This window comes from Mustelus asterias, chromosome 9, assembly GCF_964213995.1.
Source record: "Mustelus asterias chromosome 9, sMusAst1.hap1.1, whole genome shotgun sequence".
Taxonomy (NCBI): Eukaryota; Metazoa; Chordata; class Chondrichthyes; order Carcharhiniformes; family Triakidae; genus Mustelus; species Mustelus asterias.
In genome coordinates, this window is record NC_135809.1 from 68,126,944 (window position 1) to 68,149,502 (window position 22,559).

At 47.7% G+C, this 22,559-nt stretch overlaps 1 protein-coding gene across 1 annotated transcript in view; it reads right to left on the reverse strand.

Moving 5' to 3' along the window:
- The window catches only part of madd (MAP-kinase activating death domain), a 256,584-nt gene that overhangs the window by 17,735 nt on the left and 216,290 nt on the right, over nucleotides 1–22,559 (reverse strand). The window contains exon 27 of the mRNA XM_078221357.1: nucleotides 3,468–3,514. Coding sequence (XP_078077483.1) covers nucleotides 3,468–3,514 — 47 coding nt within the window. The remainder of the gene's footprint in view (nucleotides 1–3,467; nucleotides 3,515–22,559) is intronic.

The following is a 22,559-nucleotide window of genomic DNA, read 5'->3' on the forward strand; positions in this document are numbered from 1 at the left end:
CACGACCCCACAGACCACACCACAGGGCACGACCCCATATACCACACCACAGGGCACGACCCCACAGACCACACCACAGGGCACGACCCCACAGACCACACCACAGGGCACGACCCCATATACCACACCACAGGGCACGACCCCACAGACCACACCACAGGGCACGACCCCATATACCACACCACAGGGCACGATCCCATATACCACACCACAGGGCACGACCCCACAGACCACACCACAGGGCACGACCCCATATACCACACCACAGGGCACGATCCCATATACCACACCACAGGGCACGACCCCACAGACCACACCACAGGGCACGACCCCATATACCACACCACAGGGCATGACCCCACAGACCACACCACAGGGCACGACTCCACAGACCACACCACAGGGCACGACCCCATATACCACACCACAGGGCACGATCCCATATACCACACCACAGGGCACGACCCCACAGACCACACCACAGGGCACGACCCCACAGACCACACCACAGGGCACGACCCCACAGACCACACCACAGGGCACGACCCCATATACCACACCAGGACACGGGGCACGACCCCACAGACCACACCACAGGGCACGACCCCACAGACCACACCAGGACACGGGGCACAACCCCACAGACCACACCACAGGGCACGACCCCACAGACCACACCACAGGGCACGACCCCATATACCACACCAGGACACGGGGCACAACCCCACAGACCACACCACAAGGCACGACCCCATATACCACACCACAGGGCACGACCCCACAGACCACACCACAGGGCACGACCCCACAGACCACACCACAGGGCACGACCCCACATACCACACCACAGGGCACGACCCCATATACCACACCACAGGGCACGACCCCATATACCACACCACAGGGCACGACCCCACAAACCACACCACAGGGCACGACCCCATATACCACACCACAGGGCACGACCCCACAGACCACACCACAGGGCACGACCCCACAGACCACACCACAGGGCACGACCCCATATACCACACCACAGGGCACGACCCCACAGACCACACCACAGGGCACGACCCCACAGACCACACCACAGGGCACGACCCCACAGACCACACCACAGGGCACGACCCCACAGACCACACCACAGGGCACGACCCCATATACCACACCACAGGGCACGACCCCATATGCCACACCACAGGGCACGACCCCATATACCACACTAGGACAGGGGCATGACCCCATATACCACACTAGGACACGGGGCACGACCCCATATACCACACTAGGACAGGGGCACAACCCCATATACCACACTAGGACAGGGGCACAACCCCATATACCACACTAGGACACGGGGCACGACCCCACAGACCACACCACAGGGCACGACCCCATATACCACACTAGGACACGGGGCACGACCCCACAGACCACACCACAAGGCACGACCCCGTATACCACACCAGGACAGGGGCACGACCCCATATACCACACTGGGGCACAGGGCGAGCCCCATATAGAAACATAGAAGATAGGAGCAGGAGGAGGCCATTTGGCCCTTTGAACCTGCTCTACCATTCATTACGATCATGGCTGATGATCCAACTCAATAATCTAATCCTGCTCTTAAATAAGTTAAATGCCCATGGTGTTAAGGGTAAGATCCTGGCATGGATAGAGGATTGGTTGACTGGCAGAAGACAGAGAGTGGGGATAGAGAGGTCTTTCTCAGGATGGCAGCCGGTGACTAGTGGTGTGCCTCAGGGGTCAGTGCTGGGACCACAACTTTTTACAATATACATTTATCAATCAAGAACCTATTTATCTCTGTCTTAAAGACACTCAATGGCCTGGCCTCCACAGACTTCTGCAGCAAAGAATTCCACAGATTCACCACTCTCTGGCTGAAGAAATTCCTCCTCATCTCTGTTTTAAAGTATCGTCCCTTTAGCCTGAGGTTGTGCCCTCTGGTTCTAGTTTTTCCTACTAGTGGAAACATCTTCTCCATGTCCACTCTATCTAGGCCTCACAGTATCCTATAAGTTTCAATAAGATCCCCCCTCATTCTTCTAAACTCCGAGTACAGACTCAGATTTGGAGGAAGGAACTGAAGGCACTGTTGCTAAGTTTGCAGATGATACAAAGATATGTAGAGGGACAGGTAGTATTGAGGAAGCAGGGGGGCTGCAGAAGGACTTGGACAGGTTAGGAAGAAGTGGCAGATGGAATACAGTGTGGAAAAGTGTGAGGTTGTGCACTTTGGAAGGAGGAATGGAGGCATAGACTATTTTCTAAATGGGAAAATCCTTAGGAAATCAGAAACACAAAGGGACTTGGGAGTCATTGTTCAAGATTCTCTCAAAGTTAACGTGCAGGTTCAGTCGGCAGTTAGGAAGGCAAATGCAATGTTAGCATTTATGTCGAGAGGGCTAGAATACAAGAGCAGGGATGTACTTCTGAGGCTGTATAAGGCTCTGGTCAGACCCCATTTGGAGTATTGTGAGCAATTTTGGGCCCGATATCTAAGGAAGGATGTGGCCTTGGAAAGGGTCCAGAGGGAGTTCACAAGAATGATCCCTGGAATGAAGAGCTTGTCGTATGAGGAACAGCTGAGGACTCTGGGTCTGTACTCATTGGAGTTTAGAAGGATGAGGGAGGATCTTATTGAAACTCACAGGATACGGCGAGGCCTGGATAGAGTGGATGTGGAGAGGATGTTTCCACTAGTAGGAAAAACTAGAACCAGAGGGCACAACCTCAGGCTAAAGGGACGATCCTTTAAAACAGAGATGAGGAGGAATTTCTTCAGCCAGAGAGTGGTGAATCTGTGGAACCCTTGTCATTGAGTGTCTTTAAGACAGATATAGATAGGTTCTTGATTAATAAGGGGATCAGGGGTTATGGGGAAAAGGCAGGAGAATGGGGATGGAAAAAAAAAAGCCATGATTGAATGGCGGAGCAGACTCGATGGGCCAAGTGGCCTAATTCTGCTCCTATGTCTTATGGCCGCCTCTTGAAAATACCACACTGGGACACAGGGCACAAACCCATGTACCACACTGGGACACAGGGCACCACCCCATGTACCACACTGGAATACAGGGCGTGATCCCATATAGCACACTGGGACACAGGGCGCGACTCCAGATAGCACAGTGGGACACAGGGCATGACCCCATATAACACACTGGGACACAGGACGTGACCCCATATACCACAGCGGGACATACAGTGAGACTCACATACCACACCGGGAAACAGGGCAAGACCCCATATACCACACCAGGACACGAGACCCCAAAATATTACAGTGAATATCATTTGTAAATCAAACAATTGAGAAATGGAAGAATTTCTCGCAGTGCAGTTTAAGCAACCCTAACGTGTCGCTGATTCTGCGAAGAAAAGGAGGCAGAAAATTGTTGTACAGAATATTAATACCAGTGAATGAACAGAGTACTCACCATCGGGGTCTTGTACTTGTGGGTCACCACTTCGTTAGTTTGTGGAACTGGAACCAGATGAGCAAGAGACAAAAGGAAGAGTTTAACACAACAACAAAGAACAAACACAAGAACAATATCGTAAACCAAAACAGATTATTGACAGACACACACAAAGAACAGCTACATTCAGCCATTATTGCTCATCAAGGCTGTGTACATATGCATAGTTACGTGCTGGGATTCGTGCACACGTATACTTGCCTCAAGGCCATGTGCATCAGCACAGCTGCATAGCGAGTTTGCGCACTTAAGTCGCAAAGTGAGTCTCTGTATATACGCAATTGCACGGGTCTGCGTATAAACAGTTGTACAATGAGTTTGTAAATATAAGCAATCGAACAATGAGTCTACATATATATAGTCACACAATGAATCTGCGTATATACGCAGTCGCACAATGAATCTGCATACATATGCAGTCGCACAATGAATCTGCGTATATACCCAGTCACATAATGAATTTGTGTATATACCCAGTTGCACAATGAATCTGCGTACCCAATTGCATAATGACTCTGCATACATATGCAATCTTGTAAGTCAGCATATACATACACAATTGTACAATGAGTCCATGTATATACGCAGTCACAGAGTCTGAGTATTTACTAAAATTCATATACGGGATGTGCATTGCTGGATATAACAGCATTTTTTGTCCATCCCTATTTGCCCTCGAGAAGGTGGTGGTGAGCTGCCTTCTTGAACCACTGCAATCACTGAGGTGTAGGTACACCCACTGTGCTGTTACAGAGAGTGTTTCAGCATTTTGACCCAGCGACAGTGAAGGAATGGTGATATATTTGCAAGTCAGGATAGTGAGTGACTTGAAGGGGAACATCCACATGGTGGTGTTCCCAGGTACTTGCTGTTTTTGTCCTTCTAGATGGTAATGGTTGTGGGTTTGGAAGGTGCTGCCTAAGTAACCTTGGTGAGTTCCTGCAGTGCATCTTGTAGATGGTACACAAGGCTGCCACTGTTCGTCAGTGGTGGAGGGACTGGATATTTGTGAAAGGGGTAACATTTAAGCGGCTGCTTTGTCGAGCTTTGAGTGTTGGAGCCGCAGTCATTGATACAAGTGGAGAGTATCCCATCACACTCCTGATTTATGTCTTGTAGATTGTGGACAGGCTTTGGGGAGTCTGGAGGCGAATTAATCATCGCAGGATTCTTAGCCTCTGACCTGTTCTTGTAGCCACAGTATTTCTGCTGCTCGTCCAGTTCAGTTTCTGGCCAATGGTAACCCCCAGGATGTTGATAGTGATGGATTCAGTGATAGTAATAACATTGAATGTCAAGGGGTGATGGTTAGATTATCTCTTGCTGGAGAAGGTTATTCACTGACACTTGTGCGGCACAAATGCTACTTGCCACTTGTCAGCCCAAGTCTGGATATTGTCCAGGTCTTGCTGCATTTGGACATGGACTGCTTCATTATTTGAGGAGTCGTGAATGGTGCTGAACATTGTGCAATCATCAGCAAACAGCCCCACTTCTGACCTTATGATGGATGGAAGGTCATTGATAAAGCAGCTGAAGATGGTCGAGCCTAAGATATTACCCTGATGTCCTGGAGCTGAGATGATTGACTTCCAACCACCACTACCATCTTCTTTTGTGCCAGGTATGAATCCAACCAGTTTTGCCCCTGATTCACATTGACTCCAGTTTAAGAGGCAGTTGCACAGAGGAGGCGTATAGAGGCAGTTGCACTGAGAGTCTGCATATATATGTAGTTGCAGTGAGTCTGCATGTATGAGCAGTTGCACAGTGAATGCATTTATATGCGTTAGCACAGTGTATTTGTATATAGTCACAGTGTGCATGTATATGCAGTCGCACAGAGTACGTAAACAGTTGTAGTGAGTGCATATCGTACAATGAGTGCGTCTATATGCAGCCGCACAGCCAGTGCGCCTAGATGCAGCCGCACAGCCAGTGCGCCTAGATGCAGCCGCACAGCCAGTGCGCCTAGATCCAGCCGCACAGCCAGTGCGTCTTGATGCAGCCGCACAGCCAGTGCGCCTAGATGCAGCCGCACAGCCAGTGCGCCTAGATGCAGCCGCACAGCCAGTGCGCCTAGATGCAGCCGCACAGCCAGTGCGCCTAGATGCAGCCGCACAGCCAGTGCGCCTAGATCCAGCCGCACAGCCAGTGCGTCTTGATGCAGCCGCACAGCCAGTGCGCCTAGATGCAGCCGCACAGCCAGTGCGTCTTGATGCAGCCGCACAGCCAGTGCGCCTAGATGCAGCCGCACAGCCAGTGCGCCTAGATGCAGCCGCACAGCCAGTGCGCCTACATGCAGCCGCACAGCCAGTGCGTCTTGATGCAGCCGCACAGCCAGTGCGTCTTGATGCAGCCGCACAGCCAGTGCGTCTTGATGCAGCCGCACAGCCAGTGCGTCTTGATGCAGCCGCACAGCCAGTGCGCCTAGATGCAGCCGCACAGCCAGTGCGCCTAGATGCAGCCGCACAGCCAGTGCGTCTTGATGCAGCCGCACAGCCAGTGCGTCTTGATGCAGCCGCACAGCCAGTGCACCTCGATGCAGCCGCACAGCCAGTGCGCCTAGATCCAGCCGCACAGCCAGTGCGCCTCGATGCAGCCGCACAGCCAGTGCGCCTAGATGCAGCCGCACAGCCAGTGCGCCTAGATGCAGCCGCACAGCCAGTGCGCCTAGATGCAGCCGCACAGCCAGTGCGTCTTGATGCAGCCGCACAGCCAGTGCGCCTCGATGCAGCCGCACAACCAGTGCGCCTACATGCAGCCGCACAGCCAGTGCGCCTAGATGCAGCCGCACAGCCAGTGCGTCTTGATGCAGCCGCACAGCCAGTGCGCCTCGATGCAGCCGCACAGCCAGTGCGCCTAGATCCAGCCGCACAGCCAGTGCGCCTAGATGCAGCCGCACAGCCAGTGCGCCTAGATGCAGCCGCACAGCCAGTGCGCCTAGATGCAGCCGCACAGCCAGTGCGTCTAAATGCAGCCGTGGAGTGCGTATATACCAGTCGTGGAGTGCATATATACCAGCCAGTGAGCGCTCAGCAAATCTGCATATACAGGCAGTCGCACGGTGAGTCTGAATATGTACGCAGTTGCACAGTGTGTATATATGCAGTTGCAGTGAGTGCACACACACACAGCCGCACAGTGTACGTATATAGGGAATTGCAATGAGTACGTATATAGTCTGCGTATATATTGCTGTACAATGAGTCCCCATATACGCTGTCGCACAGTGACTCTGCGTATATACATAGTCTCAGTGACTCTGCATATATATAGTTGTACAGTGTGTCAGCATATACATCCAGTTGCACAGTTTGCCTGCGTATATAAAGTCAGTAAGAGGTCTCACAACACCAGGTTAAAGTCCAACAGGTTTATTTGGTAGCAAAAGCCACTAACTTTCGGAGCGCTGCCCCTTCGTCAGGTGAGTGGGAGTTCTGTTTTGTGAACAATGACAATTTACTTTTAAATCTCCAATAATAATTAGAAGTGAAAGAATGAGACTGCCGATATGTAAAAATGTATTTTACTGCCATGGACATTGTTCAACAATAGTGATGGGTTTAATACATGATTAAAAGTGTGAAGATTCAAATCTTCATAACATAAGAACATAAAAACTAGGAGCAGGAGTAAGCCAATTGGCCCCTCGAACCTGCTCCGCTGTTAAATAAGATCACAACTAATCTTTTCGTGGACTCAGCTCCACTTACCTTAATTTCTTTACTGTTCAAAAATCTATCTTTGTCTTAGAAACATTCAATGAGGTAGACTCAACTGCTTCACTGGGCAGGGAATTCCACAGATTCACAACCCTTTGGGTGAAGAAGTTCCTATTCAACTCAGTCCTAAATCTGCTCCCCATGATTTTGAGGCTATGCCCCCTAGTTATGGTTTTATCTGCCAGTGGAAACAACCTCCTTGGCTCTATCTTATCTATTCCCTTCATAATTTTATATGTTTCTGCAAGATTCCCCTCAATCTTCTATATTCCATGTATGCTGCTCAATGGGGAAGGTCTGTGATTGGGTGCAAAGCAGCAGTGGTTTGACAGGCCTGACTCAGTTCAGGAAGAAGTGTCACATTTCGTACCAAGGAAACCGGGTTCTTCATCTGTAAACTGAACTGGATTTTCTGTAAGAGACTAAGTTTCCGTACACTGTGTCATATACTGTGTGTGTGCGTGTGTCACAGACTCGCACTGAGGCTGTGTGAACAGTGTCATAATGTGTCAAATATTGTTCAAGACATAGCTCCTCCTCAAACATGCCAAAGGATCATTTACATCTAACAAAGTTTAATGTCTCATCAAAAAGTCAAATTGCTGACAGTTCGGCACTCCCTCAGCATTTCAGAGTCACAGAGAATCATAGTGCAATACAGCACAGAAACAGGCCACTCAGCCTAATCGGGTGAGGTTAGGGCCGGTCAAGGACAGTAGTGGGAACTTGTGTATGGAGTCAGTAGAGATAGGCGAGGTGATGAATGAATACTTTTCTTCAGTGTTCACCAAGGAGAGGGGCCATGTTTTTGAGGAAGAGAAGGTGTTACAGGCTAATAGGCTGGAGGAAATAGATGTTCGGAGGGAGGATGTCTTGGCAGTTTTGAATAAACTGAAGGTCGATAAGTCCCCTGGGCCTGATGAAATGTATCCTAGGATTCTGTGGGAGGCAAGGGATGAGATTGCAGAGCCTTTGGCGTTGATCTTTGGGTCCTTGCTGTCCACGGGGATGGTGCCAGAGGACTGGAGAATGGCGAATGTTGTTCCTCTGTTTAAGAAAGGGAATAGAAATGACCCTGGTAATTATAGACCGGTTAGTCTTACTTCGGTGGCTGGTAAATTGATGGAAAGGGTCCTTAGGGATGGGATTTACGACCATTTAGAAAGATGCGGATTAATCCGAGATAGTCAGCACGGATTCGTGAAGGGCAAGTCGTGCCTCACAAATTTGATTGAATTTTTTGAGGAGGTAACTAAGTGTGTTGATGAAGGTAGGGCAGTTGATGTCATATACATGGATTTTAGTAAGGCGTTTGATAAGGTCCCCCATGGTCGGCTTATGATGAAAGTGAGGAGGTGTGGGATAGAGGGAAAGTTGGCCGTTTGGATAGGTAACTGGCTGTCTGACCGAAGACAGAGGGTGGTGGTCGATGGAAAATTTTCGGATTGGAGGCAGGTTGCTAGCGGTGTGCCGCAGGGATCAGTGCTTGGTCCTCTGCTCTTTGTGATTTTTATTAATGACTTAGGGGAGGGGGCTGAAGGGTGGATCAGTAAATTTGCTGATGACACCAAGATTGGTGGAGTAGTGGATGAGGTGGAGGGCTGTTGTAGGCTGCAAAGAGACATAGATAGGATGCAAAGCTGGGCTGAAAAATGGCAAATGGAGTTTAACCCTGATAGATGTGAGGTGATTCATTTTGGTAGGACAAATTTAAATGTGGATTACAGGGTCAAAGGTAGGGTTCTGAAGACTGTGGAGGAACAGAGAGATCTTGGGGTCCATATCCACAGATCTCTAAAGGTTGCCAGTCAAGTGGATAGAGCTGTGAAGAAGGCCTATAGTGTGTTAGCTTTTATTAACAGGGGGTTGGAGTTTAAGAGCCGTGGGGTTATGCTGCAACTGTACAGGACCTTGGTGAGACCACATTTGGAATATTGTGTGCAGTTCTGGTCACCTCACTATAAGAAGGATGTGGAAGCGCTGGAAAGAGTGCAGAGGAGATTTACCAGGATGCTGCCTGGTTTGGAGGGTAGGTCATATGAGGAAAGGTTGAGGGAGCTAGGGCTGTTCTCTCTGGAGCGGAGGAGGCTGAGGGGAGACTTAATAGAGGTGTATAAAATGATGAAGGGGATAGATAGAGTGAACGTTCAAAGACTATTTCCTCGGGTGGATGGAGCTATTACAAGGGGGCATAACTATAGGGTTCGTGGTGGGAGATACAGGACGGATATCAGAGGTAGGTTCTTTACGCAGAGAGTGGTTGGGGTGTGGAATGGACTGCCTGCAGTGATAGTGGAGTCAGACACTTTAGAAACATTTAAGCGGTTATTGGATAGGCACATGGAGCACACCAGGATGATAGGGAGTGGGATAGCTTGATCTTGGTTTCAGATAAAGCTCGGCACAACATCGTGGGCCGAAGGGCCTGTTCTGTGCTGTACTGTTCTATGTATGGTACATGCCGACTATGGTGCCCTCCCAGCTGGTCCCAACTGCCCACATTTGGTCCATATCCTTCTAATTCTTTCCCATCCATGTACCTATCCAAATGCTTTTTAAATGTTGCTATTGAACTGTTACACAAAAAACGGGTGGCACTTGAATACCAGGGGACCAATGTCCTGGCGGGAAGGTTGGCTAAGACTACTGGGGAGAATTTAAACTAGATAGGTTGGGGAGAGGGGATCGAGACGAGGTGACTGGGAGCGAGGAAGTTAGCTCGTAAAACAGAGAAGGGATATAGAGGGAGGAGGTTAATAACATTTCAACAATTCGGGTCCAGATAAAAGCTGGAATAAGGACACTTTGCCTGAATGCGTAAAGCATTCGGAACAAAGTAAATGAGTTGATGGCACAAATCAGCACAAATGGGTGTGATCTAGTGGCCATTACAGAAACGTGGTTACAGGGTGACCAGGACTGGGAAATGAATATCATGGGGTATCAGGCATTTAGGAAGGATAGACAGGAACGAAAAGGTGGTGGGGTAGCTCTGTTAATAAAGGATAATATCAGGGTAGTAGTGAGGGACAACATAGGCTCTAAGGAGCAAAACGTGGAATCATTATGGGTGGAGATAAGGAATAGTAGGGGGAGAAAGACACTAGTAGGCGTGGTCTATAGGCCACCAAATAATAATGTTGAGGTGGGGAGGGCTATAAACAAACAAATAGTGGATGCGTGCAAAAACGGAACGGCAATAATCATGGGGGATTTTAACCTGCATATTGATTGGCTGACTCAAGTTGGACGTGGTGGGATGGAGGAAGAGTTCTTAGAATGCTGTCGGGATAGTTTCCGTGAACAGTATGTTACAGAAACTACGAGGGAACGAGTTATCTTAGATCTGGTAATGTGTAACGAGACAGGTAGAATTAAGGATCTTCTTGTGAAGGACCCTCTTGGGTCGAGTGATCACAATATGGTCGAATTTCTGGTGCAGATGGAGGGGGGGAAAGTAGGGTCCCAAACCAATGTCCTCTGCTTGAACAGAGGGGAGTACGATAGGATGAGGGCTGAATTGGCTAGGGTGGACTGGGAGAGCAGACTGGTAGATAGGACAGCTGAGGAACAGTGGAGGATTTTTAAGGAGATCTTTTTCAGTACTCAGCAAAAATATATTCCGGTGATAAAGAAGGACTGTAAGAAAAGGGATAGCCAGCCGTGGATAACGAAGGAAATAAAGGAGAGTATTAAATTAAAAACCGATGCGTACAGAGTGGCCAAAAATAGTGGAGACTGAGAAGATTGGGAAAGCTTTAAAAAACAACAAAGAATGACTAAGAAAGCGATAAAGAAAGGAAAGATAGATTATGAAACTAAACTAGCTCTAAACATAAAAAATAATAGTAAAAGTTTTTACAAATATATAAAAAGGAATAGAGTGGCTCGAGTGAATGTTGGACCCTTGGAGGACGAGAGGGGGGATTTAATAGTGGAAAACGAGGAAATGGCTGAGACTTTAAATAGGTTTTTTGTGTCGGTCTTCACTGTGGAAGACACAAACAGTTTACCGAATGTTAACGATCGAGCGTTGGTAGGAGGAGAGGTACTCAATACAATTATTGTTACTAGAGAGGCAGTGCTTGATAGACTGACGGGACTGAAGGTGGACAAGTCCCCGGGCCCGGATGGAATGCATCCCAGGGTACTGAAAGAAATGTCAGAGGTAATAGCGGATGCGTTAGTAGCTTTTTATCAAAATTCACTGGACTCTGGGGTAGTGCCGGCTGATTGGAAAACGGCTACTGTTACGCCGCTGTTTAAAAAAGGAAGTAGACAAAAGGCGGGTAACTACAGGCCGGTTAGCTTAACGTCTGTAGTTGGGAAAATGCTGGAATCCATCATTAAAGAAGAAATAGCAGGCCATCTGGATAAGAATGGTTCGATCAAGCAGACGCAGCATGGATTCATGAGGGGAAAGTCGTGTTTGATGAACTTACTGGATTTTTATGAGGATGTGACGAGTGCGGTTGACGGAGGGAACCGGTGGATGTGGTGTTTTTGGATTTCCAAAAGGCATTCAATAAGGTGCCTCACAAAAGGTTGCTGCAGAAGATTGGGTCACACGGAGTTGGGGGTAAGGTGTTAGCGTGGATTGGGGATTGGCTATCCAACAGGAAGCAGAGAGTGGGAATAAATGGGTGCTTTTCTGGTTGGCAGATGGTGACTAGTGGCGTGCCGCAGGGATCGGTACTGGGGCCTCAACTGTCTACTATTTACATAGATGATCTGGAGGAGGGGACTGAGTGTAGGGTAACAAAGTTTGCTGACGACACGAAGATAAGTGTGAAAGTGAATTGCGTGGAGGAAGTGGAAGGTCTGCAGAGAGATTTGAATAGGCTGAGTGAGTGGGCGAGGATCTGGCAGATGGAGTATAACATTGGCAAATGCGAGGTTATTCACTTTGGAAGAAATAATAGCAAATTGGATTATTATTTAAATGGAAAAAAATTACAACATGGTAGTGTGCAATGGGACCTGGGGGTCCTTGTGCATGAGATGCAAAAACCCAGTCTGCAGGTACAACAGGCGATCAAGAAGGCAAATGGGATGTTGGCATTTATCGCGAGGGGGATAGAATATAAAAGCAGAGAAGTCTTGCTGCATCTGTACAAGGCATTGGTGAGGCCGCAGCTGGAATACTGTGTGCAGTTTTGGTCCTCTTACTTGCGAAAGGATATATTGGCCTTGGAGGGAGTGCAGAGAAGGTTCACCAGGTTGATACCGGAGATGAGGGGTGTAGATTATGAGGAGAGATTGAGCAGATTAGGTTGGTACTCGTTGGAGTTTAGAAGGCTGAGGGGGGATCTTATAGAGTCATATAAGATAATGAAGGGGCTGGATAGGGTAGAAGTGGAGAGATTCTTTCCACTTAGAAAGGAAACCAGAACTAGAGGGCACAGCCTCAAAATAAAGGGGGGTCAGTTTAGGACAGAGTTGAGGAGGAACTTCTTCTCTCAGAGGGTGATGAATCTCTGGAATTCTCTGCCCACTGAAGTGGTGGAGGCTACCTCGTTGAATATGTTTAAATCACGGATAGATGGATTCCTGATCGGTAGGGGAATTAAGGGTTATGGGGAGCAGGCGGGTAAGTGGAACTGATTCGCTTCAGATCAGCCATGATCTTATTGAATGGCGGGGCCGGCTCGAGGGGCTGGATGGCCTACTCCTGCTCCTATTTCTTATGTTCTTATGAACCTGTCTCAACTACTTTCTCTGACAGCTCATTCCAGATACCCACCACCTTCTGTGTGATGAAGTTGCCTTTCAGGTCCCTTTTAAATCTTTCCCTTCTCAGCTTAAACCTATACCTAATTTTCAATTCCCTCCCTGAGAAAAAGACTACGCGTGTCCATCCTATCTGTGCCCCTCATGATTTTATACACCTCAATAAAGTCACCCCTCATTCTTCTACATTCCAAGGAATTAAGCCCGAGCCTGGCCAACTGCTCACTATAACGCAGGCCCACCCGTCCTGGCAACATCCTCATCAATCTTATCTGCACTCCTTCCAGTTTATTAAGGTCTTTCTTATAACATGGTGACCAAAACTGTACACAATACACCAAGTGTAGCCTCACCAACGACTTATACAACTGTAACATAATGCCCCAACTCCTATACTCAATGCCCTAATTGATGAAGGCCAATGTGCTAAATGCCATCTTCACCAACCTGTCGACCTGTGACTCTGCTTTCAATGAACTATATACTTGCACTCCTAAGCCCCTCTATTTCGTAACACTCCCCAGGGCCCTACCATTCACTGTATAAGTCCTAGCCTGGTTTGACTTTCCAAAATGCAACACCTCACACTTATCTGTATCGAAATGTCAATCGATTCTCAGCCTGTATTACCTGCCCAGGGCAGACAGCAGGAGAGAAAGTGCTGAAAAATAACATTTATGACACAAGCTACCAAACCATCGATACTCTGGATCTGACAAACATGGCAAGAGGAGGAATGGAGGTGAAGAGAGCAACTGGTGGGCTGGAGAGGGGGAGACCAGGGGGGTGGTAGGGAGGTGCGGGGGGGGGGGGGTTGATCAGAGGGTGGAGAGCTCCAACGTGGGAGTGGGGGCCAGAGTAGCGGGAGAGCGGCGGGGGGGGGGGGGGGGGGGGGGTGGCGGCAGAGGGGGCAAAGCAGCAAAATAGATGAGCAAAGGATAGTTGGGAAGAGTGTTGCACGGAGAGAGAGGGAGACAGGTTATGTGGATGAGAGATAGAGGGATAAAGTGAGGGAAAAAAAGGGAATTAAAAAGAGAGACAGACAGAGAGGACTGAACAGGAGCAAGTGACAACGGTTGAAATGAAGGGCAAGGGAGACATTGAGTCAGAGATAATGATCAGAACATGCATAAGACAGGCGCAGAGGCAAGTTTAAATATAAACAGGCATGGGGTATAAGGGTGAAAAATGTGAAGCACAGTCTGTTACCAGTAATGAAGGGGGCATGTCACAGTAGAGGCAAAAGATCAGGATGAAGACAGACATGGGGGCAGGCATAGCACACAATGACTGAATCAGGACAGTTATGTAACAGATACTGTGGTCTATACTTAGTGTGTTGACAAATACACACAGTGACAACAGTAAAACAAGCAGGGATTCAAACATGTTCTCATTACCTGAAGGAGTACCAAGGTTTTCAGAGAAGTGGAGGGAGCGAGTCAATGTTGAATCACCAGAATCACAGCAGGGACTCAAACCTTCAGCAGAGAGACACTCCTCACATTGCAAACCTCCCAATCCCCCTCACCCTGGGTTGTACTGTGCAGCAGTACAAATATATCACACTGACCATTAACAGTGAGCAACAGCTTTGGCCAAAACTCAAAGGAGCCTTGTTCCTTATCTGAGTGGGTGTTTATCCAACGCAGGCAGCCAGACGAGTACAGGGATACCGATACACTGAATGAGGGCGAGAGGTGAAATGACCCTAAATGACTGTCTCATTGCAACATGCCACTGATCAAAGTTGCTCTACCCGGCCTAGTTCAAAATGTGTGCGAACTCGTTCACACCAGAATTACCCTGAAATACAGGAGTGATTCCACCTATTTGCACTTCAGTAGCAGGAGAATACCCTGGCATTTCCTAAATTATGAAAGAGGTGATAGAAAATAGAGGGAGTTTACACTGGGGTGCAGTGCTGTGTGTACGAGGATTACACTGGGGTGCAGTGCTGTGTGTACAGGGATTACACGAGGGTTCAGTGCTGTGTGTACAGGAGTCACACTGGGGTTCAGTGCTGTGTGTACAGGAGTCACACTGGGGTTCAGTGCTGTGTGTACAGGAGTCACACTGGGGTTCAGTGCTGTGTGTACAGGAGTCACACTGGGGTTCAGAGCTGTGTGTACAGGAGTCACACTGGGGTTCAGTGCTGTGTGTACAGGAGTCACACTGGGGTTCAGTGCTGTGTGTACAGGAGTCACACTGGGGTTCAGTGCTGTGTGTACAGGAGTCACACTGGGGTTCAGTGCTGTGTGTACAGGGATTACACTGGGGTGCAGTGCTGTGTGTACAGGGATTACACTGGGGTTCAGTGCTGTGTGTACAGGGATTACACTGGGGTTCAGTGCTGTGTGTACAGGGATTACACTGGGGTTCAGTGCTGTGTGTACAGGGATTACACTGGGGTTCAGTGCTGTGTGTACAGGGATTACACTGGGGTCCAGTGCTGTGTGTACAGGGATTACACTGGGGTTCAGTGCTGTGTGTACAGGGATTACACTGGGGTCCAGTGCTGTGTGTACAGGGATTACACTGGGGTTCAGTGCTGTGTGTACAGGGATTACACTGGGGTTCAGTGCTGTGTGTACAGGGATTACATTGGGGTTCAGTGCCCTGTGTACAGGGGTCACACTGGGATTCTGTGTTCTGTACACAGGGTTATATGGGAAATCAGTGTTGTGGGTACAGGGGTCACACAGGGGTTCAGTGCTGTGTGTACAGAGATTACACTGGGGTTCAGTGCTGTGTACAGGGGTCACACTGGGGTTCAGTGCTCTGTGTACGGGGGTCACACTGGGATTCTGTGTTGCGTACACAGGGTTACTCAGGAAATCAGTGTTGTGGGTACAGGGATTACACTGGCATCCAGTGCTATGTGTACAGAAGGACTTTACACTGTTGTCCAGTGCTGGGTGGGCAGAGAGGGTTTACACTCTTGTCCAGTGCTGGGTGTGCAGAGAGGGTTTACACTCTTGTCCAGTGCTGTGGACAGAGGGGGTTAACATTTGGCTCATGGGCTGATATTTCCATCACTGATGTTCTGGTCATTTGGAAGTTCACATGTGTACAGTCACACAGGCAGTCAATTCTTATGTGGCGCAACAATGTCACATTGAACATGCATTGAATCATGCATGTGTTCACACACAAGCAAACCAGTAAGAGACATCCTTGCAGTGAAACAAGTGGATAGTAATGTCAATATCACCTCTTACCCACAGGAAGAGGAGAATACCATTCAACCCCTTCATCCTGTTCCACTGATCTGTTGCAGCTTGGCTGATCTCTACTCGAAGTTTAAAGTTTATTTATTAGTCACAAGTAGACTTATAGTAACACTGCAATGAGGTTACTGTGAAAATCTCCTAGTCGCCACACTCCGGTCCCTTGGGTACACTGAGGGAGAATTTAGCATGGCCAATGCCTAACGAGCACGTCTTTCAGACTGTGGGAGGAAACCAGAGAACTGGAGGAAACCCACGCAGTCACAGGGAGAATGTGCAGACTCCGCATAGACAGTGACCCAAGCCATGATTTGAACCCGGATTCCTGGCGCTGTGAGGCAGCAGTGCTAACAACTGTGCCACCATGCCACCCTAAAACTCTATCACCTGATGCAGTTTGTTGCAGCTTAATATTGTTGTCTTGGAAAAATCCATCAGAGTTTTCCAATGAGTCAGCATTTGCTGCTTTTTGTGCAAGGGAATTTCAAGAAGAAATTATTCCAAATTTCTCTTCCCAATGACCCGCTTCTGTCCCTCTATCCAAGACTCCCCCACTCATGCTAAAAAATCTCACTTTGTCTTTCCTAACTATTCCTTTCAAAATCTCAAAGAACAGAATCAAGTGAGCCCATGAGTTTCCATATTTCAGGGAATATAAACCTAGCTCATGCGATCTCTCCCCACAATCTGACTGTTCACAATTTGGTAATATTTTGGTGAGTCAGTGCTGCTCTTCTAACCAATGTCAACATCTCAGATTTAATTTGGATTTAATATCTGTTGTTTGGGTTTAATCTCAATTTGTTTGGGTTTAATCTCAGTTGTTTGGGTTTAACCCAGTTGTTTGGGTTTAATATCAGTTGTTTGGATTTAATCTCAGTTGTTTGGGTTTAACCCAGTTGTTTGGGTTTAATATCAGTTGTTTGGATTTAATCTCAGTTTGTTTGGGTTTAATATCAGTTTGTTTGGGTTTAATCTCAGTTGTTTGGGTTTAATCTCAGTTGTTTGGGTTTAATATCAGTTGTTTGGGTTTAACCCAGTTGTTTGGGTTTAATATCAGTTGTTTGGATTTAATCTCAGTTGTTTGGGTTTAACCCAGTTGTTTGGGTTTAATATCAGTTGTTTGGATTTAATCTCAGTTGTTTGGGTTTAACCCAGTTGTTTGGGTTTAATATCAGTTGTTTGGATTTAATCTCAGTTTGTTTGGGTTTAATATCAGTTTGTTTGGGTTTAATCTCAGTTGTTTGGGTTTAATCTCAGTTGTTTGGGTTTAATATCAGTTGTTTGGGTTTAATCTCAGTTGTTTGGGTTTAATATCAGTTGTTTGGATTTAATATCAGTTGTTTGGGTTTAATCTCAGTTTGTTTGGATTTAATATTAGTTGTTTGGGTTTAATCTCAGTTGTTTGGGTTTAATATCAGTTGTTTGGATTTAATCTCAGTTGTTTGGGTTTAATATCAGTTTGTTTGGGTTTAATCTCAGTTGTTTGGGTTTAATATCAGTTGTTTGGATTTAATCTCAGTTGTTTGGGTTTAATATCAGTTTGTTTGGGTTTAATCTCAGTTTGTTTGGGTTTAATCTCAGTTTGTTTGGGTTTAATCTGTTTGTTTGGGTTTAATCTCAGTTTGTTTGGGTTTAATCTCAGTTTGTATGGGTTTAATCTCAGTTTGTTTGGGTTTAATCTCAGTTTGTTTGGGTTTAATCTCAGTTTGTATGGGTTTAATCTCAGTTTGTTTGGGTTTAATCTCAGTTTGTTTGGGTTTAATATCAGTTGTTTGGATTTAATATCAGTTGTTTGGGTTTAATCTCAGTTTGTTTGGGTTTAATATCAGTTTGTTTGGGTTTAATCTCAGTTTGTTTGGGTTTAATATCAGTTGTTCGGGTTTAATCTCAGTTGTTTGGATTTAATCTCAGTTTGTTTGGGTTTTTGGGTCATTGTTCCACAGGAGCAGGCTGAGGGTAAGAACGATTGTGTCTGCATTTTATTTATTTATTTTTCAGTTAAATTTGGCTTAAAAATCTGAGGTTTTTTTTCAAAACAGGGAGTAAGCCCAGGAGCAGCCTGGGGAAAGTTTTTTGGAGGGTTTAAAAGCAGGCCGCACTTTTGAGCGGGCAGAGTCTGGAGCGGGCAGCGGAGTGAGCAGGGAGCAGAGTGTAAGCTGTAAGGGCTTTGGCTCAGTAAGAAGTTTAACAACACCAGGTTAAAATCCAACAGGTTTATTTGGTAGCAAAAGCCACACAAGCTTTCGGAGCTCTAAGCCCCTTCTCACCTGAAGAAGGGGCTTAGAGCTCCGAAAGCTTGTGTGGCTTTTGCTACCAAATAAACCTGTTGGACTTTAACCTGGTGTTGTTAAACTTCTTACTGTGTTTACCCCAGTCCAACGCCGGCATCTCCACATCAGGGCTTTGGCTCACAGGGCTTCGGCGAAGGCGAGGAAGGTTGTCTGTTTTTCTTCTGTTACACCCCCTTTTTTGTTTTATCTCCCAAAAACTAAAAAGGACATGGCTGGTATGAGTGGGAGGTCAGTATACTGCATTCGGTGTGGGATGTGGGAGTTCCTGGAGACAACTTGCCTCCCGGAAGTCCATATCTGTGCCAGATGTGTGGAACTGCAACTCCTGAAGGATCGTGTAAGGGAGCTGGAGCTGAGGCTCGATGAACTCAGTTTAGTTAGGGAAAATGAGAGATTAATAGATAAAAGTTATAGTCAGGTAGTGACACCAGGGTCTCGGAAGGAAGACACGTGGGTCACAGTTAGGAGGGGTAATAGTCAGAAGGGTGATGTGCCAGAAAGTACCCCAGTGGCAGTCTCCCATAAAAGAAAGGGATGGGCAACAGATGGGAGAAGGGAAGGGAGTGAGCAGTCTGTGGAGGGATCCCCTGTGGTTGTCCCCCTCCAAAATAGGTATATTGTTTTGGATTCTGTGGAGGGGGATAACCCTCCAGGGGTAAGCCACGAGGACCAGATCACCTCCACGGAGACAGGCTCAGAGGTCCGGAAGGGAAAGAAGGGGTTTAGGAGAGCGATAGTTGTGGGGGACGCAATGGTTAGAGGCACGGACAGGCGGTTCTGTGGGAGTGAACGAGAATCCAGGATGGTAGTCTGCCACCCTGGTGCCGGGGTACTGGATGTCTCCGAGAGGGTAGGAAGCATATTTAAAAAGGAAGGTAGTCAAACGGATGTGATTATACACATTGGTGAAAATGATGTAGGTAGGAAGAGCAGGGGGGTCATACGAGAGAAATTCAGGGAGTTGGGTGCTCGGCTAAAAAGTAAGGCCTCCAGGGTAGCAATCTCTGGACTGCTCCCGGTGTCTAGTGCAAGTGAGGCTCGGAACAGGGAGATTCTACAGTTGAACGCGTGGCTAAAGGACTGGTGCAAGAGGGAGGGTTTTAAATTCATAGATAACTGGGAAATCTTCAAGTCAGGATGGCAACTGTACAGAAAGGATGGGTTACACCTTAACTGGAAGGGAGCAAATATCCTGGCTGGGAGTTTTGTTAGAGTGTTTCGGCAGGATTTAAACTAGTGTGGCAAGGGGGTGGGGAACAAAACAGTAGGTCAGTAAATACTGAGGCTGGGGTTGAGCTGGGGGCCAGGGCAAGGCTAGCTAAGAAGAGGAGCACTCTGGAGGAGGATGACCTGAGTGGGCCTGGAGTGCATCTGCTTCAATGCGAGGAGCGTAACGGGTAAAACAGACGAACTTAGGGCCTTAATGCTTATGCGGAATTTGGATGTGGTTGCGGTGACGGAAACTTGGTTAAAAGGACAGGACTGGCAGCTGAATATTCCGGGGTATAAGTGTTTTAGGCGAGACAGAGGAGGGGCTAAAAAAGGTGGGGGAGTAGCGATATTAGATAAGGAGCATATTACCGCGGTGCAGAGGGTAGACAACTTAGAGGAGTCATGTACTGAGTCGCTGTGGGTGGAACTCAGAAACAGGAAGGGTGCAGTCACTATGCTGGGGGTGTACTACAGACCACCCAACAGCCCACGGGAAGTGGAGGAAAGGATATGTCAGGAGATTCTGGATAGGTGCAGAAAAAATAGGGTTGTTGTAGTGGGGGACTTTAATTTCCCTGGCACAGACTGGAAAGTGCTTAGAGCTGGGGGTCCGGACGGGGAGGAATTTGTAAAATGCGTACTGGAAGGTTCTTTGGAACAGTATGTAGATAGCCCGACTAGAGAGGGGGCTATACTGGACCTAGTTCTGGGAAATGAGCCCGGTCAGGTCGTCAAAGTTTCAGTAGGGGAACATGTGGCAAATAGTGACCACAACTCTGTTAACTTTAGGATAGTAATGGACAAGGATGAGTGCTGTCCTACGGGCAGGGTGCTAAATTGGGGGAAGGCTAACGATAGCCGGATTAGGCAGGAATTGGTGGATGTTGATTGGGAGAGGATGTTGGAGGGTAAGTCCGCGTCTGGCATGTGGGAGTCTTTTAAGGAACTATTGATAAGGCTGCAGGATAGGCATGTGCCTGTAAAAAGGAAAGATAGGAAAGGTAGGATTCGAGAGCCGTGGATAACCAGGGAAATTGAGGATCTGATTAAAATGAAAAGGGAGGCGTACGTTAAGTCCAGGCAACTGAAAACAGATGGAGCTCTGGAGGAATACAGAGAGAGTAGGTAGGAACTCAAACGGGGAGTTAGAAGGGCAAAAAGAGGTCACGAGATGTTCTTGGCAGGCAGGATTAAGGAGAATCCTAAGGCATTCTATTCATACGTTAGGAACAAAAGAGTTGTCAGGGAGAAAATCGGTCCTCTCAGGGACAAAGGAGGGGAATTATGCTTAGAACCCAAGGGAATAGGGGAGATCCTAAATGAATACTTTGCATCGGTATTCACGAAGGAGAGGGGCGTGTTAACCGGGAGTGTCTCGGAGGGAGGTGTTGACCCGTTAGAGAAAATCTCCATTACAAGAGAGGAAGTGTTAGGTTTTTTAGGGAACATTAAAACTGACAAAGCCCCAGGGCCTGATGGCATCTATCCTCGACTGCTCAGGGAGACGAGAGATGAAATTGTTGGGCCTCTGACGGAAATCTTTGTCGCTTCTTTGGGCACGGGTGAGGTCCCTGAGGATTGGAGGATAGCGAATGTGGTCCCGTTGTTTAAGAAGGGTAGCAGGGATAACCCAGGAAATTATAGGCCGGTGAGCTTGACGTCTGTGGTAGGGAAGTTGTTGGAGAGGATTCTTAGAGACAGGATGTATGTGCATTTAGAACGGAACAATCTCATTAGCGACAGACAGCATGGTTTTGTAAGAGGGAGGTTGTGCCTTACAAACTTGGTGGAGTTTTTTGAGGAAGTGACAAAAACGGTTGATGAAGGAAGGGCCGTGGATGTTGTCTATATGGATTTCAGTAAGGCATTTGACAAAGTCCCACATGGCAGGTTGGTTAAGAAGGTTAAGGCTCATGGGATACAAGGAGAAGTGGCTAGATGGGTGGAGAACTGGCTTGGCCATAGGAGACAGAGGGTAGTGGTCGAAGGGTCTTTTTCCGGCTGGAGGTCTGTGACCAGTGGTGTTCCGCAGGGCTCTGTACTGGGACCTCTGCTATTTGTGATATATATAAATGATTTGGAAGAAGGTGTAACTGGTGTAATCAGCAAGTTTGCGGATGACACGAAGATGGCTGGACTTGCGGATAGCGAAGAGCATTGTCGGGCAATACAGCAGGATATAGAAAGGCTGGAAAATTGGGTGGAGAGGTGGCAGATGGAGTTTAATCCGGATAAATGTGAAGTGATGCATTTTGGAAGAAATAATGTAGGGAGGAGTTATACAATAAATGGCAGAGTCATCAGGAGTATAGAAACACAGAGGGACCTAGGTCCCTCAAGTCCACAAATCCTTGAAGGTGGCAACACAGGTGGAGAAGGTGGTGAAGAAGGCATATGGTATGCTTGCCTTTATAGGACGGGGTATAGAGTATAAAAGCTGGAGTCTGATGATGCAGCTGTATAGAACGCTGGTTAGGCCACATTTGGAGTACTGTGTCCAGTTCTGGTCGCCGCACTACCAGAAGGACGTGGAGGCGTTAGAGAGAGTGCAGAGAAGATTTACCAGGATGTTGCCTGGTATGGAGGGTCTTAGCTATGAGGAGAGATTGGGTAAACTGAGGTTGTTCTCCCTGGAAAGACGGAGAATGAGGGGAGATCTAATAGAGGTGTACAAGATTATGAAGGGTATAGATAGGGTGAACAGTGGGAAGCTTTTTCCCAGGTCGGAGGTGACGATCACGAGGGGTCACTGGCTCAAGGTGAGAGGGGCGAAGTATAACTCAGATATCAGAGGGACGTTTTTTACACAGAGAGTGGTGGGGGCCTGGAATGCGCTGCCAAGTAGGGTGGTGGAGGCAG